General features: G+C 46.6%; 1 protein-coding gene across 3 annotated transcripts in view; it reads left to right on the forward strand.

Annotated features, from left to right (window-relative positions):
• Nucleotides 1-18359, forward strand: part of STAMBPL1 (STAM binding protein like 1) — a 49307-nt gene that overhangs the window by 17261 nt on the left and 13687 nt on the right. For 2 of the 3 annotated variants that reach the window (XM_045439486.1, XM_045439485.1), the window contains exons 2-5: nucleotides 7185-7267; nucleotides 11633-11850; nucleotides 14674-14749; nucleotides 16516-16611. In XM_045439486.1, coding sequence (XP_045295442.1) covers nucleotides 7238-7267; nucleotides 11633-11850; nucleotides 14674-14749; nucleotides 16516-16611 — 420 coding nt within the window. In that variant the 5' untranslated portion in view covers nucleotides 7185-7237. Of the gene's footprint in view, nucleotides 1-1070; nucleotides 1204-7184; nucleotides 7268-11632; nucleotides 11851-14673; nucleotides 14750-16515; nucleotides 16612-18359 lie in introns of those variants that run through there. The other variant, XM_045439487.1, reaches the window with a different exon arrangement.

The raw sequence follows: 18359 nt of genomic DNA on the forward strand, positions 1-18359 counted from the left end.
CCCCGCTGATGTCCGGCCCTCCAGCCGCAGCGCTGACTTCTCTTTAGCGCCCGCGGTCATCTTTGCCCAGCTTCCCTCCGTGGCGGCCGGAGGGCGAGGAGCTGGACCGCCCGGTGTGGCCGGCGTCCTGCCAGCCTGCCGTGCCGTCGTCACACGGGTCGCTGCCTTCCCCCAAGTGCCATTTGCTTCCAGCGATGACGCTTCTGTTGTTTGCCCGTCCTCGTGGCTTCAGTGTCCTCTGCAAGGACTCCACATTCTCCTGGCTTCATGTGCTGTCACCACCTCCCCGTGTCACCAAGACACCATCACCTCTGCCCTGGATCCCTGCGGTGGCCCCTTCACTGACCGCCGGCTTCTTCCCTGGCACACCCGAGGGGCTTTTTAAAATTATAATGCCGGGGCGCCTGGGGGGCTCAGTCGGTTCATGCCCAACTTCGGCTCAGGGCATGATCCCACACGGTTCGTGAGTTTGAGCCCCACGTCGGGCTCTGTGCTGACAGCTCGGAGCCTGGAGCCTGCTTCGGATTCTGCGTCTCGCTCTCTCTCTGCCCCTTCCCCGCTCCTGCTCTGTCTCTCTCTCTTTCTCTCAAAAATAAATAAATACTACAAATTAAAAAAAACCCACTCTTTTAAAAAAATAAAATAAAATTATAATGCCGTTTTCATCACTTCTTCGCTGAACCCCCTGAAAAGTCCCCCGTTTCAGTCCAAGCAAGAGCAGAGGTGGATATGGAGACCTGTATGCCTCCTCACCTTCCTCACCCCTCTGGCTTCATTTCCTCAGCCTCCTCTCTGCTGCAGCCAGCAGCCTTCTTGCTTTCTCTCAAGCCTGCTGATGCGTCTACCCCAGGGCCTTTGCACCATCTCTCTCTTTCCTCTCCCTCACCTCCTTCAAGCCCTTGCTTCATTTTTGCATTCAGAGTGAGACCCCCTCCCCTGCCCTCTGCTGCCCAGTCGACCCCTCCCCAGGGCTCCTGGTTTGCTTTTTCTTTTTCCAAAAGCATGTGTTATCTTAACTTACCGTACAATTTATGTAAGAGGTTTATTATTTATCTGTCTCTCCCGGCTAGATTGTAAACGCCACGAAGGGCAGGAATCTTTGCCAGTTTCGGTCATGTCCCGCGTGCCTAGAACAATGCCTCGTGCATCCTAGATGGTCAGTGGATGTTTGTTGAATGAATATATGACTGAATTAATGAACAGGTGTGTATTAAGAGAATTAAATGAGCTGCCCGCATGTTCTTGAAGGCTGGTGCATTTGGGGGGCGTGTTTTAGACCTTATTTGAGCCGAGTATTTACTTTGGCTGTACATCTGGGAATGTGATGGGGTGAATACTGTAAACTTTGCTTCTTCATTCACTCAGCAAATACGCATTTGTAGCAGGTGCTGTCCTAAACTCAGGATGGAAGATACAAACAAATAAACGTCCTAGGTACTGGGCCTAATGATGCCAGATCCTCTGATATTTTATTTTTAAGAGCAGCTGAAACCTGAATTTGTACATGAAATCTCCCAACTTGTAAATATCGATAACTAACTTAAAAATTGCTTAATTTACCCTAACAACCAAATGAGACATTCATAACAATCGAATGTTGCCTTTGGGGCTGTAGCTTGTACTATCTGTTAGCTAAGGGAAGGTTCGGACCTTCTAGAACCTTCTAGGTACGTGGGATCTCACAGGCTGGGCAGGATTTGGGTGAGCTGTGAGGACAAGAGGAGGAAGGGGGGATGTTTCTGCTACTCCCTGTAGCCCGGGCGGAGGGGTGGAGGCAGGACAGGCCGAGTGAGTAGGGGGCTATGACGGAGGGTGTGTGTTTCCACATCCGCACTCGTCACGGTCTCCCCTGGGCTATGCTGAATCATCCTTTCCAGGTAAAACACGTTGCATCTGTCAAGATGCAGGCCCAGCTGCCTAAACAAAGAAACAGGATTGCACAAGACAGAGATGCGTCTCTGTCATCGTGGTCTGAGGGCCAGCAAGTTGCAAGGTTCCTTCTCTTCTGGCTTTGCCCTGGCTCTCGCTCCTGGCCGTGCTGGCTCACCTGCCCCTGTGCAGCCACATTCCAGCCGGCAGGAGGGGCAGGAGGAGGCGGCCCTTCCTCCAAGGGCAGGATCCAGACTCTGATCGGAGTACTTCTGGTCACACCCCCTTGGCAGGGCTTGGGGACATGGCCACGTCGAAGGCCAAGACAGGCTGGAAAATGTAGATTCTCCCCGGGTGGCTATATATCAGCTAAACATTATATTTTTCTGTGAGGGAAAGAGAATGGGTCTCACAAATATCCAGCCGTCTGTGGCATCTGTTCTTCTGGGTCTCGGGTTCTGTGAGGTCAGGCACCTCTCACTGTGCCCTCGGTTTGTTTGTTTATTTATTTATTTATTTATTTATTTATTATTTTATTTTATTTTATTTTTCACTTGAGAGAGCGAGAGGATGGGGAAGTGGGGCAGATGGAGAGAAAATCTTGAGAGAGAGACAGAGAGAGAGAGAGAGAGACAGAGAGAGAGAGAATCACGCCCAGCGTGGAGCCCGATCCCGTGGGGCTCGATCCCCTGACCTCGGGATCATGACCTGAGTCGAAATCAAGAGCCGGATGCTTAACCCACTGAGTCACCCAGGTGCCCCCGTGCCCTCAGCTTTTCAATGATTTTAGCAGGACCCCAGCAGCACAAGCGGAAGGTGATACTCGAATCTTTTAGATTCTTCTGGCCCCCTGCGTTTCTGGTTAGATTCAAGGAGCCTGGCGAGCTTTGGTTCTGTCTTGTTTGTTCTCACGGCTGGTCTAGAGCGGCCGTCTCCAAACTTCTTGGTCTCGGGACCCCGCTGCACTCTTGAAAATTACCAACGATACCGAAAAGCTTTGCTCACGTGGGCCATATTGATTTAGGTTTACCGTATTAAAAATTAAAACAGACATTTACAGGAATATGCAAAGAAGTATTCCATTCACTTACACCGTCTGGAAGTCTCCACTGCAAAGTTGTGAGGGAGCGATGGTAACGGAGCAAACAGTGTTTTCACGGTATTATGAAAACAACACTGACCTAGCGCATCCCTTACAAGGATGTTGGGGACCCTACACCTTGGCAGCTACTGGTCTAGAGAACACAACCTGGTTATGCGGACTTGGGTAATTGTTTGTATTGAAACTGATGAGTGCTAGGGTTAGAGATTAAAAAGCATATTAAGACAGGAACGCTGCCACTGAGTAGTTAATGGTGCAAAAGAAAGAAAAAAAAAATACATTGACCGAACAATCTATAAACATCTTTCATCTTAGATTGAGGGGAGTTGGTTTCTATTTATGAACTAGAAATAAATTTTCATGTGGGACTTAGAACAGTGATCGGTTTGCATCTATGAGGAGTGACTAGATTCTGGTGTTTAAGATATACTGTATTAAACATCGGAGACATTCAGAAGCTCGTTACAGAGAGGTTGGTCTGAGTTTTGTGCGCGCTGAGCATTGTTTTTGGCCGCCCAGCCCTGAATTTACCTTTTCTTTTTCTTTTTTTTTTTAAATATAATTTATTGTCAAATTGGCTAACATACAGTGGGTATAGTATGCTCTTGGTTTTGGGGGTAGATTCCCTTGGTTCATCGCTTACGTACAACACCCAGTGCTCATCCCAACAAGTGCCCTCCTCGATGCCCATCACCCATGGTCCCCTCTCCCCCATCCCCCATAAGCCCTCAGTTTGCTCTCTGTATTCAAGAGTCTCTTGTGGCTTGCCTCCCCCCGCTCTGTAACTATTTTTCCCCTTCTCTTCCCCCGTGGTCTTCCATTAAGTTTCTCATATGTGAAACAAGTTTATCATCTATGAAAACATATGATACCTGTCTTTCTCTGACTTATTTCACTTAGCATAATAGCCTCCAGTTCCATCTACGTTGCTGCAAATGGCACGATTTTATTCTTCCTCGTTGCCAAGTAGGATTCCATCGTATATATAAACCACATCTTCTTTACCCGCTGAATCTACCTTTTTTCCCAGTGGAATCTACCTTTCTCACTCCTCTGGAAATGTAAAGTGCCAGATACCTGCATTTTCTGGTGCCAGGCTGGAAACCTCATGAATCAAATATATCTGGGCCACATCTTAACAATCAATGCCTGTTGGTGGGCTTGGAACGGATGGATTCAGAATCCTTGTGGGTAAATCCTAGGAATCTGCATTAAACATTTTTTAAATTTTGTAATGTTTATTTATTTAAAAAAATTTTTAATGTTTATTTATTTTTGAGAGAGAGACAGTGCAAGCCAGGGAGGGGCAGAGAGAGAGAGAGAGAGAGAGAGAGAGAGAGACAGAATCTGTAACAGGCTCCAGGCTCTGAGCTGTCAGCACAGAGCCCGATGTGGGGCTCGAACTCACAAACCATGAGATCATGACCTAAGCCGAAGCTGAACACCCAACCAACTGAGCCACCCAGGCGCCCCCCAACTTTTTTTTTAATGTTTATTCATTTTTTGAGAGAGAGAGAGACAAAGCATGAGCCAGGGAGGGGAAGAGAGAGAAAGAGAGACAGGATCTGAAGCAGGCTCCAGGCTCTGAGCTGAGCACAGAGACTGATGCAGGGCTCGAACCCACCGACAGTGAGATCATGACCAGACGCTTAACGGGCTGAGCCACCCATGCGCCCCCTAGGAATCTGCATTTTAAACCAGCCTCAGGTTTACATAACTTTTAGATACAGTAAAGTTTAAGAACTGCTGTTCTAATGTTTTTAACTATCAGAATTATTTGTTCTCCCTTTAAGGATCTGAGTAACCCCTAAAAAATAGTTCTAGGCTTTACAAGACCCTAGTCAATGACTAACTAATAATATTTCCTTGTCCTTTCCTCCCTTCCCCCCACCCAGTCCCAAATACCCCATAAGCCTTTTTGTTCTGTTTCTTTAACTCCTTTAATCCTTCCTTCCTTCCTTCCTTCCTTCCTTCCTTCCTTCCTTCCTTCCTTCCTTCCCTCCTTTTCTTTCTCTTTCTTTCTTTCTTTCTTTCTTTCTTTCTTTCTTTCTTTCTCTCCTGGTTTATTTCTTCTCACTGAGGACTGGTGATTCCCCAAATGGGACTGCCTACATTCAGTGGCACCAGGATTAATCAGGGTTTTAAATGACACTGAGGCTGTGGCACTCGCCCGGTCAGTGCTGCAGCCCGCAAGCTTAGATCCCAGTGTTACCCCAGGCATCACTGGAGACGATGGAAGGGAAACGTTAGAACCTGCCAACCTGACTTTCCTTGAAGGATTTCTCGGGCATGGATTCGGGCCAGAAAAAAGGCGCAGGAGGGTTGAATGATCTACGTCTGAGATTTCTAGAACCACAGAATGCTCTAATCTGAATGAAGATAGGTTAAGCCCCTCGTACCATAAATGAGGAACTGCAGAAAAGCTACATGTCCAACATCACATAAACGATGAGTGGAGTGAAAGTTCAAAGTGAATTCAGAAGTGGGAAGTGGTGAGGCATTGCCTGACCCAAAGTAGCACAAGAAGGAAGGAGGCTAATGTTCACTGAGTGACTGTTTGAACTTGAGCACGTTCACCTAACATCGCAGAGCCTCCCTTTCCACGACTGCAAAATAAAGATTCTAATGATAGCTAACACTTCTATAATATCGACTGTGTGCTAGGAACTCTCCCGAGCACTTTCTGTGCTAACGCATGTAATCCTTGCCCCCACTATGTGACATAGGTCAGTTTATCCCCCCCCCCCGTCGGTTTGCACAAAAAGGCTGTAAAACTCATGTGCAGGCACGTAGCTGGCATATTCGTTTTCTGTTCCTGCTTTACACATCACCACAAGCTTCGTGGCTTGAGACAACGTACATTTATTGTCTCAGAGTTTTGTGGGTCTGGAGCCTGGGCACAGCAGAACTGGGTCCTGTGTTCAGGGTATCACATAGCAGGAACGGCATTGCTGACCCGGTGAGAATCTCATGAGGCTCCAGGCGCTCTTCCAGACTCACGTGACTACTGGCAGAATCCATGTCCCTGGGGCTGTGGTACTTAGGGCGGCTGAGTCTTCAAAATCAGCAGGGGAAGATCTCACTCTTTGAAAGGTTTCGCCTGATTAGGTCAGGCCCACCCTGGATAAACGTTCTTTGGATTAATTCCATGCCGACTGGTTAGAGCTCTTAATATATCTGGAAAACCACCTCATCCTTGCCATGTGACATAACATAAACATGGGAGTAGTATTCCTTTGCTATGTACCCTTGATTAGAAGTCAGTTTCAGGCCCATCCACACTCAAGGGTACACAAACCCATGGATACCCAACCGCAGGGGCCACAGGGCTGTCACAGTTCCACCTTCCAGAGCTAGTAAAGCTGAGCTTAGGCCCAGACTGACTCCAGGTGTAGAAGTCCATGGCTCCAGGGTCCACGCTGTTAACTCTTATGACCTTTCTCCCTTTGAACAAAGTAAGAAAACACCCAGGGGCGCCTGGGTGGCTCAGTCAACTAAGTTCAACTCTTTTTTTTTTTTTTTTTTTTTTTTTAAATTTTTTTTTTTCAACATTTATTTATTTTTGGGACAGAGAGAGACAGAGCATGAACGGGGGAGGGGCAGAGAGAGAGGGAGACACAGAATCGGAAACAGGCTCCAGGCTCTGAGCCATCAGCCCAGAGCCCGACGCGGGGCTCGAACTCACGGACCGCGAGATCGTGACCTGGCTGAAGTCGGACGCTTAACCGACTGCGCCACCCAGGCGCCCTAAGTTCAACTCTTGATTTCAGCTCAGGTCACGATCTCACGGTTCATGAGTTCGAGCTCTGTGTTGGGCTCTGTGCCGAGAGAGCGGAAACTGCTTGGGATCCTCTCTCCCTCTCTCTCTCTTTGCCCCCCCCCCCCCCGCGTGCACGTGCGTTCTCTCTCTTTCTCTCAAAAATAAATAAACGTTAAAAAGAAAAAAGAAAAGAAAGCACTCAGAAGACACGCCGGGTACTCCTCGATAACTCTCTTCACACCCCCACTTTTAGAGGTCTGCTTTAAGAGAAACCATAACCACCTGCAATTTTGTAAGTTCAGGAAGAGACTTCCAAAGTCTCTCCCATCACTCAGGTTATATAAGTCATTTCGATTTGTTTATATTCGGAGCCAGAAATAACCCTGGGGTTTGAGATTTGAGACTCGAATTCTCAAAAAATAACCGGGGCTCTGCTTTTTGTCTTTGAAACAGACGAAGTGATTGGGAAGAAGCCATCGGCACCTTCCTTCTATAGACCGGACAGCATGGATCAGCCATTTACTGTGAATTCTCTGGTAGGTAATGCCCACCGATAGCTTACATATGGTCTGAAAACCCAAAAAGAAGAACAGAAACATAGCGAATGTGAAATGAGTCACAATTACTTCAAGAAGTTTTGTACTTGTCGCTTTTCATCCATCTGTGTGGTCCTCGCCTTTGAGGAAGTGACTAATAAAGCCATCTTTGCTGGAACTAAAAATAATGGCTTGGTCCACAAAAGTGTGAAATTTTAATTTCTCTGGTTAGACTCCAAGAGCGTGGTCCTTCAGCAGAACACCGGGGAAGGAGAACTACAGAGTTGACTTTGTAGGAGGGACCTCAGCTTCTTTCCAGATAAAAATGGGAAGCTTACGTTGTGTGGTAGGGACCCAGGGAAACATTCTGTGTGTAACACATAGACGCTGCTTTGGAATCCTGCGTAAATGGCTGCGTACTTGGAACTTCCTTCTTCTCACGTTTCCCCTCACAGCCCAACACCGTAGGCACCTTCTCCAGGTGCATCTTGGAAAGAACAAGATGGCGGAGAGGAAGTAACAGGGGCCCTGGGATCACAGAGGCATAGTCTGTGTCCCAGATCGTTCTCTGGGTGAGAATGTAGGCACATTATATAATCTCCATGGCCCCGTTTTTGTACTTTGTGCCTTTCGACAATTGGGAACAATATTTTTAACGTTCCCAGCCTGTCATGAGGGCTTGATAAAGGGGAGCCGTTAGGACCGTCCCCCTTCTCCTGACCAGCCTCCCACCCCGCTCACCGCAGCCAGCCCCGTGGCCCCGTGGACAGCACTAACAGCCACAGTGGACTGAGCGCCTGACATCTGCAAAGCTTTAGCCCCAGAACACAGAGAAAGGCAAGGCCTGGTTCTTGCTCCAAAACAGGTTGGGACCCAAGTCCTCTTTGCCAAGATGGCCCTGACAGGTGTTCAGCTGCTCAGACGGGGCGAGGAGCAGAGAACCGTCGGAACCCCGTGTGGTCCGGGCACCGTGGGGGAATCGAGGCGGCCCCCCTCATCCTTTTCGAGGGTCTTGTGTGTTTTCTAGAACATGATATAGAAATGATTAAAATGTTAGTGGACGTGTCAGTGTAAAAATGAACAGTGAGGAGTTTTTCAGCTGGGGATTTTGCGTTTTCATCCAAGAACCCCACCCGCAAACCCAACGTTACAGGTGGACGAAGGTGCCGGGCTCTTCCCGGTTTATTTCGGAAATCAGTTTTGCATTTGGGAAGAACAGGACCATTCAGCAGAGGAAAAGTAAATCGTATTTTTACTTTCAGGGGAAAAGATAGTCTAGGTATAATCACATTGCAGCTTTTTCTCTCTTTCTCCTTTCTTTGGTACGTTTATTGATTATCATCTGTGCCGCAAAGAATACGCTCTATCCTAGGCAGTGAGGCTGGATGGACAATGATTCTGGCCCCTCCAGGAGTTCCCAAGGAACTGAAAACAGTATCCACAAATAGTTATAATTCAGTGTGGACTCTATAGTAATAAAAAGTGGACAAATTGCTTTTGCACGTACAAGAGGCTGGAAACCCCCTTCGGAAAGTGTGCTAATTTCCACAGATTTTTCTCTCTCCCCATCATGTTCTGCTATCACCGAAGCCTTTATCTGTGGTCAAATGGTGACATTTTCCTTTAGTGCTGCTGAGCGCTGCACTGAGCGTGGTGGCTGTGCTGCTGGACTTCTCACCTAGTGACAAGATGACACCTAGTCAGGCACCTGAGGCTCGGACTCCACAGGCTTCCATTCCTGCCTCTGAGGAGCGGAAGCCTCCGCCAGCTTCTCTGAAATGAGAAAGTCTTTTTTTTTTAATGTTTGTTTATTTTTTGAGAGAGAGACAGAGCATGAGCGGGGGAGGGGCAGAGAGAGAGGGAGACACAGAATCCGAAACAGGCTCCAGGCTCTGAGCCATCAGCCCAGAGCCCGACACGGGGCTCGAACTCATGGACCACGAGATCGTGACCTGGCTGAAGTCGGACGCTTAACCGACTGAGCCACCCAGATGCCCCTGAAATTAGAAAGTCTTTTCAAAAATGAGAATGCCACAGCAGGGTTTGGCTAGAAGGAAGTGTGCCTCAATTTAAGGTGAAGTCTCTTAGGAAGGGCTGAGTTCACTCACACCTGTCTGATCTCAGAATCCTGGGCCACGTGAGAGTAGATTTAAGGTGCCACGGTCACAAATCCGGTGTCCCAGGTTTTCTTCATAACTTGGACCCAAAGACGGGCTGTGGGAGGCTGATAAGTCTTATTTCTTCTGTTCTTTTTTTTTTTTTTTTTTTTTTAATGTCTATTTATTTATCTTGAGGGAGGTGGGGCAGAGAGAGAGAGAGAAGGAGGGAGAGAGACAATCCCAAGCAGGCTCTGCACTATCGGCCCAAAGTCCGATGCACAGCTCGAGCTCACGAACTGTGAGGCCATGACCTGAGCTGAAATCAAGAGTCGGACACTAAGCCGAATGAGCCACCCAGGCGCCCCTGTCCCTTCTGTTCTAAACTGACCTGGGCACCCAGTCCCGGGAGCGATAGCTGGAGACCTTCAAGGCAGAGAAGCCCAGGCCCTGAGTTTTCTCAGGGAGAAGGAAACAGAGGGAACGTGTTTGTGCTTCTCTGGCTGGTTATAGAGCATACTTTCTGGAAGAATGATTCCAGGTCCCTGGGGTCCTCTCTGCTTCAAAACTGCCACCAAAACAGACCTCGGGCCATTGCAAGACCTGCAAACGTCCGATTCATTGCACCCTGTCCTTGAACCTTGGCTCCGGAACTCACAGCCAGACGGAAACCATGTCTAGCTCGATTACTTGTTTAGCTGTCCACATACCTTTTCATCACGTGCTCTGCCCAGACTGTAGTCCACCGACCCTCGACTGACGGAGGCAGACTTGGAGACCTGATTCTGCTCTGGGCTAATTCCATTCTTGTTGCATCAAAGGATGGTAAGCAGGGTGGAGTGGTCTAATCCAGTGCTTCCTCAGCTGCGGCATGCGCGAGGACCTCTGGGGACATCAGTTCAAACACGGGCTCTTCGAGCCTGACTCCAATCTCTAGGTGCAGGCGGAGGCCTAGTAAGAATTCGTACCAGGGGCGCCTGGGTGGCTCAGTCAGCTAAGCATCTGACTCCTGCTCAGGTCGTGATCTCACAGTTCGTGGGTTTGAGCCCCACGTCGGGCTCTGTGCTGACGGCTCGGAACCTGGAGCCTGCTTCGGATTCTGTGTCTCCCTCTCTCTGCCCCTTCCTCACTCACGCTCTGTCTCTCTCTCTCTCTCAAAAATAAATAAAAACATTAAAAAAAAAAAACAAACCTCTCTTCAACTGTGTCCTTCAAGGACAGCAGTACAATATTTTCTTTCCAAAGTAACTGATACAAAAATCTGCAAAGGCCATAAATTCATTTATAGGCTATGATTTTCATACAGGCATGTCATTAGATTCTTTCCATTCTTTCTTTCAGTTCTTTCCTGAGCTATTTTTTTGTGCTTTGCTTTTACTGTCCCGCCGGATGCATTATCTTGACCATCCTTTCCTAAAATGAGGTTTAAAGACCTGCCAACAAATTTTATTGCATAAGGCACTATTCATGACACAGAGGTTGGGAACTGCAAATAAGTAGCATTGGAACAAGGCTTACAATCATTGCATTTTTAAGAATTTGTTACATACACTTGTCGCACAAAGGCTTTGCTTTTGTTGTGTCGTTAACTCTTTTTAAAAAAAATTTTTTTTTTTAATTTTTTTTTTTCAACGTTTATTTATTTTTGGGACAGAGAGAGACAGAGCATGAACGGGGGAGGGGCAGAGAGAGAGGGAGACACAGAATCGGAAACAGGCTCCAGGCTCCGAGCCATCAGCCCAGAGCCCGACGCGGGGCTCGAACTCCCGGACCGCGAGATCGTGACCTGGCTGAAGTCGGACGCTTAACCGACTGCGCCACCCACGCGCCCCTAAAAAAATTTTTTTAATGTTTATTTATTTTTGAGAAGAGAGAGACAGAGCATGAGGGGGGGAGGAGAGAGAAAGAGGGAGACACAGAATCCGAAGCGGGCTCCAGGCTCTGAGCTGTCGGCACAGAGCCCGACTTGGGGCTCGAACTCACAAACCGTGAGATCATGACCTGAGCCGAAGTCGGACGCTTAACCGACTGAGCCACCCAGGTGCCCGGTCGTATCGTTAACTCTTACGGAACTCTTTATCGTTAACTTACGGAACTCTTTATACGGAACTCTTATGGAACTCTTTATACATTAACTCTTATCGTTAACTCTTACGTTAACTCTTTCTCCTTGGGTACTGGTGTCAGGTACTTAGTACAGAAGATACATCCAGAATCGCAGTCCTATTCATTTCTTACCATAACCAGAGATTCAAATTTTGCTTTGCAGAGAAAGCTAGCTGCCATGCCTGACCACACGGATGTTTCCCTCAGCCCGGAAGAGCGAGTCCGTGCCCTGAGCAAGCTTGGTTGTAATATCACCATCACGGAGGACATCACCCCACGCCGCTACTTTAGATCCGGAGTAGAGATGGAAAGGATGGCTTCGGTGTATATGGAAGAAGGAAATTTGGAAAATGCCTTTGTCCTTTATAACAAATTTATAACGTAAGTCTTTAGTTTCGGAGGCCTTCAAAACGAGAAAAGTGGGGAAATGTTCACAAGCTGTTTTGGTGAGACGGTTTGGATGCCGGGAATATTTTCCCACGCAGACCAGTTTTGCAGTCTCCAAAAGCGTTACGTGTCCAGGCTTTTAACTCAGAAAGGAATGTATTCAAAGGCGTCCCCACACCATTTCTGAGGCTCGGGATGGAGTGAGGTTCGGGGACAGGAGATACCTTCTCTACAGGCCAGTGCAGTGACCTGCGTATCTTTCTCTTTGACACTTCTCACAAAGGAAATGTCTTGTTTTATGCCATTCTCCCCCACAGGGATGTAAGTTTTGTGCGAGTAGGAGCCAGATTGTAGCTCTGTCTACGGTGCCTAGAACATGCCATTAACAGGTTTTTTTTTTTTTTTAATTTTTTAACGTTTATTTATTTTTGAGAGACAGAGAGAAAGCATGAGCAGGGGAGAAGCAGACAGAGAGGGAGACACAGAATCGGAAGCAGGCTCCAGGCTCCGAGCCGGCAGCACAGAGCCCGACGTGGGGCTCGAACCCACGAACCGTGAGATCGTGACCTGAGCCGAAGTCGGATGCTTAATCCACTGAGCCACCCAGGCGCCCTGCCGTTAACAGTTTTAAAGTTTGATTTGATGGGTTGCGACTGGGGGATAAGTTGGCAGTTATACGAAGGATCTGATTCAGGGATAGAAAGGAACAGTCGGTTTCACATTATAGTTTTGTTTTGTTTTGTTTTGTTTTTTGAAGCAATGGAGAGAGCTTCAGCAAATATGGAGCCTTCCTGGCTCAGAGAAGAGCTATTCTTTTTTTTTTTTTTAAGTTTATTTATTTATTTTGAGAGAGGGAGCACGTGCACGAACAGGGGAGGAGCAGAGAGAGAGGGAGAGAGAGAATCCCAAATCCCAACCAGACTCCTCGCTGCTAGTGCAAAGCCTAATGTGCGGCCCAGTTCATGGATCTCGACATCATGACCAGAGCCACAATCAAGTCAGAGGCTTAACTGACTGAGCCACCCAGGCGCCTCTAGCGTGACTATTTTTTTTACAAAAGCAATTTATTTAGCTGTGTAATAACGTTCTGTATAAAAGAGCTTCCAGAACGTTGAGTGGAAGTGGCCGCCTCTGAACAGCCGTGTAGAAAACAGCATCCTTCCCGTTAGACACTTTTGAGTAATGTGTCCCGGCTTAAGAATTAACAGAAATGAGGTCTGGAGTTTCCTCCCTCTTTTGCCCGTTTACTGGTGGGAGGATCTGTTACCAGTAACTGTTCAATCTAAGCTGAAACTCGTACTTTTATTTTAACTGAAACTCACATGTTGGTTGATTTCACTCGTTCCGTTGGGGACTTAACCCGAGGACCCCTGAGAAGTTGGTGGTTCACAACGCTCAGCCTACTGGGGAAGACCATTAGTTTCTAGAGCGCCAACCAATAAATGTGAAATTGGAGGCCACCAGGCATCATGGATAGTGCACGTGTTCCAAAAGTCTTAATTTCTGAACTCTAAGTTACCGATCGGTAACATTTCTGTTTTGCCTTCTCCTTGCGTGTTTGTACACATTTCTGTGGAAACGTTAAGTGTGGTAACACCAAAAAGCCACTATACTGAGTCATCAGAGTGTGTGAATTCCCTTCTGTCATTAACCACGTGACAACCTGTAATTCACTTGTCCTGTGCGGGCCTCAGTTCCTTATCTACAAATGGAAGACTTACGGGCAGAAATCTCTAAGCTCTCTTCAACTCTAAACGGTTGTGACTTTATTCTATTTATAAAGCTTTAGGCAACTAACACTTTACATAGCCTCTTTAAGCCGCAATTTTCTTATTCAAAGAAATGAGAGTTATGGGCGCCTGGGTGGCTCAGTTGGTTAAGCGTCCGACTTCGGCTCAGGTCATGATCTTGCAGTTGTGGGTTCCACTGTCGCCTGTAGGCAGCATGACGAAGGCAAGCAGGTGTGATCTGTAAGGAGGAGAACACCAATAATGATAAGGTATCATATATTAGCTGATCAAAAATAGTGTTTATAGCCCACCATGATCCATCAAGGAAGGACTATTTCTTTATTTAACAAATATTTATTGAGCACACACTATGAGCTGGACACTATTCTACCAGCTAGGGATAGGATACATCAGTAAGAAAAAAAAAAAACACACACCCAAAATTCCCTGCCCTTGTGAAACAAAATGTTCATTTACCCTGAAAGTGATGCATCTGGTTTGCTCTTGGGATTTCCCTTTACGTCCACTGTCCCTTGTTCCTCAAAAAGGTGATGAATAATGAGCTCCTAGTGAGCACCTTCTAATCCACTAGGGATTCTGGCTGTTATTTCTCTTAGTTGCGACTTTTCAGCGAAGAATTTTTGGTCAGTAGACACCATGGCACTACGGATTCACCAGTGGTCCTTTGAGTCTTTTTCAGGGGTGAGAAGAGATTACATTGATCTTTTCAGACTCTTAACGTTTTTCCACGACCCTCTGTATTGCCAGCCCCACAAGTGAGTAAGGTGGCGCTGTGGCGGGATTGAGCACCCCGCACCTTGAGAAGGACCAATGTGACACGGTCCGTCAGGGAGCAACCTCACCCTCGTAACCTCAGTGCTCCGTCCGCTGAGCTTACCGCCCTGTAATGCCAAAATGATAGGTTCGTGTCCGCCTTTGGTGAAAAGGCCGATGGAAAGGATGTTGGGTAATAATAATGTAATAAACATGTCCATTTGGAAAAGGAGTTTCTTTCTCATACTAGAAACCACTGCCCACCTGCTGCTTCTGTTATATCCTGCTAAGGATGTGCTTTCTGTTTTTCTAGCTTGTTTGTGGAAAAGCTTCCCAGCCATCGAGATTACCAGCAGTGTGCGGTACCTGAAAAACAGGATATTATGAAGGTATCGTGGGGTCGATTCTCCCCTGAGGGATCAAATGCTCCCCGAGTCTCCGTTATTGATCTGCCCCTACCTCCTTTCCTCCTTCGTCGCGTCCTCTTGAGAGCTTGAGCACAGAAAATTCCATTAGCCAAGATGTTTCGATTTCTTCTTGGACCTTTAATCATCGTTACTGAGCCAGGGTGGGATGTCTAATTGAAACTGGGAGGCGGGGGGAGAAAAAAAGATCAAGAATGTGTTCAATTTGCCTTGTGGCGTGAGGAGGAATTATTCACTGTTCTTCCCAGAGACTGTCGGAAAGCGTGTCCAATTCCCCAGATTTGGTTCAGAGTCATCTTGAACCGGTTTTGATTATCCCATACAGTCCCGAACCCCAAAACTGTTTGAAAATCAGTGCTGATTGTTAAGGCGGCCACAAAGTTCTAGCTATTTTCTTCTTGCAGGATTAGCCTAAGGGCTAATAATAAAGTGTTTGTGGATAGCCTGAAATATTCTCAAGGAAAAGGAGAGAGTTGTTGAAAAGTTACTTATTTACCATCAACATTTGCAACTGATATATCAAGCTTCAAACAATTTTAGCTGGAGAATATATTCTTTTAAAGAACACGTTTTTAATGTTTCTCCTTTGCCTTAAGCAGTTTGGTTGAACTTACATGGAGAAAGATGAAACCGTATATAAAAAGCCAATCACAGCCTGGAATTTTAAATAACTCTCAAAAGATACTTGACCATATAACAGAAGAAAGGCTCTCTTACCAGTTACATCTGGCCTGAGGTGGCCTGTAAGAACCCAGATTTTGGCAAACGGCCATCTACATTTTTAAAAATCTCTATACACACTTGTCCGAAGGGGCCCTCATTGCCATACCTTATGGAGCATTTCTCTCAATCCTCTTGTTCTTTCGACCTCAGACGGTTCTATAGGGGACCCAAGGGCCCAGCCACCAAGCTGAGCCTTTTGCTCTAATTTAGTGTTATTCTTATTTTTGCTTATAGGAAAAAATTCTCCAAAAGCATAGACGTTTTCTTTGTGTATGCTTGTTGAATAAATGGATGGATGAATGGATGGATGACAGGAAATTAAAAGGAAAGACATTTTAGTGGGACAGCCTGGCCAGAGTTAGATTCGGATTCTAGTAATAATGGGGCCACCAGCTAGCTGCATGATACTGGAGAAGACTTCTCATCTCTGTAGGCCTTTGTTCCCTCATCTCTGAAAAAGAGGGTGGTGCTTGGACTAAATCAGATTTCCCGGATTTTCCGGCCACTAAAAATCACTGAGAAGCTGTTTGAGGTCCAGACTCCCCAACCCTGCCCCGAAACACGTTGATTCGGGGAAACCGGGCGTAGGCCTGGGAGTCTGTATTTGTACACGAAGCGCCCCAGTTGCCTGTTACGGTCTGTCAAGCCCAGCGGCCCCTCCCTACCGTGCTGTCCAGTGTCTTAATCGTGATGCCGCACTGTTGGCCTGCTGTGCGGTGTGCAGTGACAAACCCACCACGTAAACACGGGGTACCTAACTCAACAGAGCCCTTGTCTACCTAGTTGAGTCAACAGAGGCTCTTACAAAAGGGATAAGCCTTTCCGTTTCCTACTGAAAAGTTGTGTTTTGGAGCCACGGCAAAGAGAAGCGTCTATTTCCGCCATCATCTTTGGTTACTTGTGTCTTAATTTCTAATACGCATACCAGCTTTTATTTCTCAGCTGATGATCTGAAAGACTGTACTGAGAATCCCACTAATCAATATGTATATATATATTTTTAAAAGAAACTGAAGGAGATTGCATTCCCAAGGACAGATGAATTGAAAAAGGACCTTTTAAAGAAATATAACGTAGAATACCAAGAATATTTGCAAAGCAAAGTAAGTTCAATTGGTACATTTATTTTGCGACTGTTTTCTGTGCGGCTATTTTTTGAATTTCATTTTCGTGTGAGCGTTTCAAATGTCATGTGCCTTTCAATTAAAAATTACAGATACAAGGCTGTAAAGCCAATAACGAATTCATGTTGATATGCAGGTTAAGCACTTGCACCAAAGAAGTGGTATTTTTATTTCCTTACAACTCTAATAACGTGGAGAATGACTTAGAATATGGATTTCTTATGGTGATTTAAATAGAGCTTTTTGACCAACTCTTGCCAGTGGAACCTTGGGGCAGATGACCGCTTTTTGGTGATGAATGGAGCCAGTAGGAGGTAGGGAAAACAGTGTACAGTTTCTGATTGTTCTGATCTAGATTGTTCTGATCTAATTATGTAGGCCTTGGAAATGTAAATTCGATTCTTGAATATTACAGTCAATATTGCACTAAGATAGATGAATAGCTAACCATATGAATGAAATGTAGTCGTATCACCAATGGACGGTGGCTTCTGGATCATTATTACGTAAAGAGAGATCATGATAATGATGTCTAAGAGATTGAAAGGCACTGGAAGAAGAAATTGACCAGTCCGTAGGGCCTCAAGTTCAAACCTTGAATTCTTCCTGTTTTTAGCATTGTTATAAAGGTGGTGTTGCTTTTTTTTGTTTGTGCGTTTATGTGCTTTGGGATTGTCGCTTGTACTGACTTTCGCTTCAGTTCAATGTCATGAACTCGGCACATGGTCGCAGAATGTCTCTGCTTCCTGGGGGCATAGCCAGGTTTGAGTGCTGAGCTTCCACTAAATGACAGCGGGAATGTTGAAATCTGAAATGTTGAAACTCCTCAAGTGTGCATATTGATGAATTGACTTGAACTATGAAAGATAAGAATGATTTGTGGGGGGGGACCCAGACAAAGCAACAGCAAAGGAGAGAAAAGCCCAATCCGATCTTCCTTCACGTCAACGATGCCTGTGGTTGCCCCCTCAGGATCTCCCAGGGAGGAAACGCCTGGTCTGCCTCTGATGATAGCAATTATATCACAGGCCACAACAGTGTCCCAAAGTAGATGTCATGTGGCAATCTCTGTGGAGACCGAGGGGCAGCCTTTATGCCTAGGAGAGAGAGAGAGAGAGGAGGAGAGAGGAGGAGAGAGAGATGGGTTTACCCATCAGTAAACCCTCACTGTAGGCAGCCCTGGAATCATCCAGAAGCTTGTTAGAAGTGGGAATCTCGGCCCCTAGCCCACAGCTGCCGAATCGGAATCAGCCCTCATAACAAAACCCCGGGTGATTCGTGTGCACCCCAAGTGCTATTGGAAGCTGTGTGCCCCACCCCACCCCTACCAAAGTTAGTTGGTTTTCTGGGTTTTTTTTATACATAATTTTTTAAAAGTAATCTCTACCCCAGTGTGGGGCTGGAGCTCACCACTGAGATCAAAAGTCGTGTGCTCTAACTGACTGAGCCAGCCAGGCAGCCGGCAAAGTTAATTTTTTTTTTATGTTTATTTATTCTTGAGAGAGAGATCCAGTGTGAGCAGGGGAGGGGCAGAGAGAGAGGGAGACACAGAATCCGAAGCGGGCTCCAGGCTCTGAGCCGTCAGCACAGAGCCTGACGTGGGGCTCGAGCTCACGAACCGTGAGATCATGACCTGAGCTGAAGTCGGATGCTTAATCAACTGAGCCACCCAAGCATCCCCAAAGTTAGTTTTTATCAAAATCATTTGAGGAACTTATTAAAGATTT

The sequence above is a fragment of the Leopardus geoffroyi genome, chromosome D2 (assembly GCF_018350155.1).
Source record: "Leopardus geoffroyi isolate Oge1 chromosome D2, O.geoffroyi_Oge1_pat1.0, whole genome shotgun sequence".
In the NCBI taxonomy this organism is placed as follows: Eukaryota; Metazoa; Chordata; class Mammalia; order Carnivora; family Felidae; genus Leopardus; species Leopardus geoffroyi.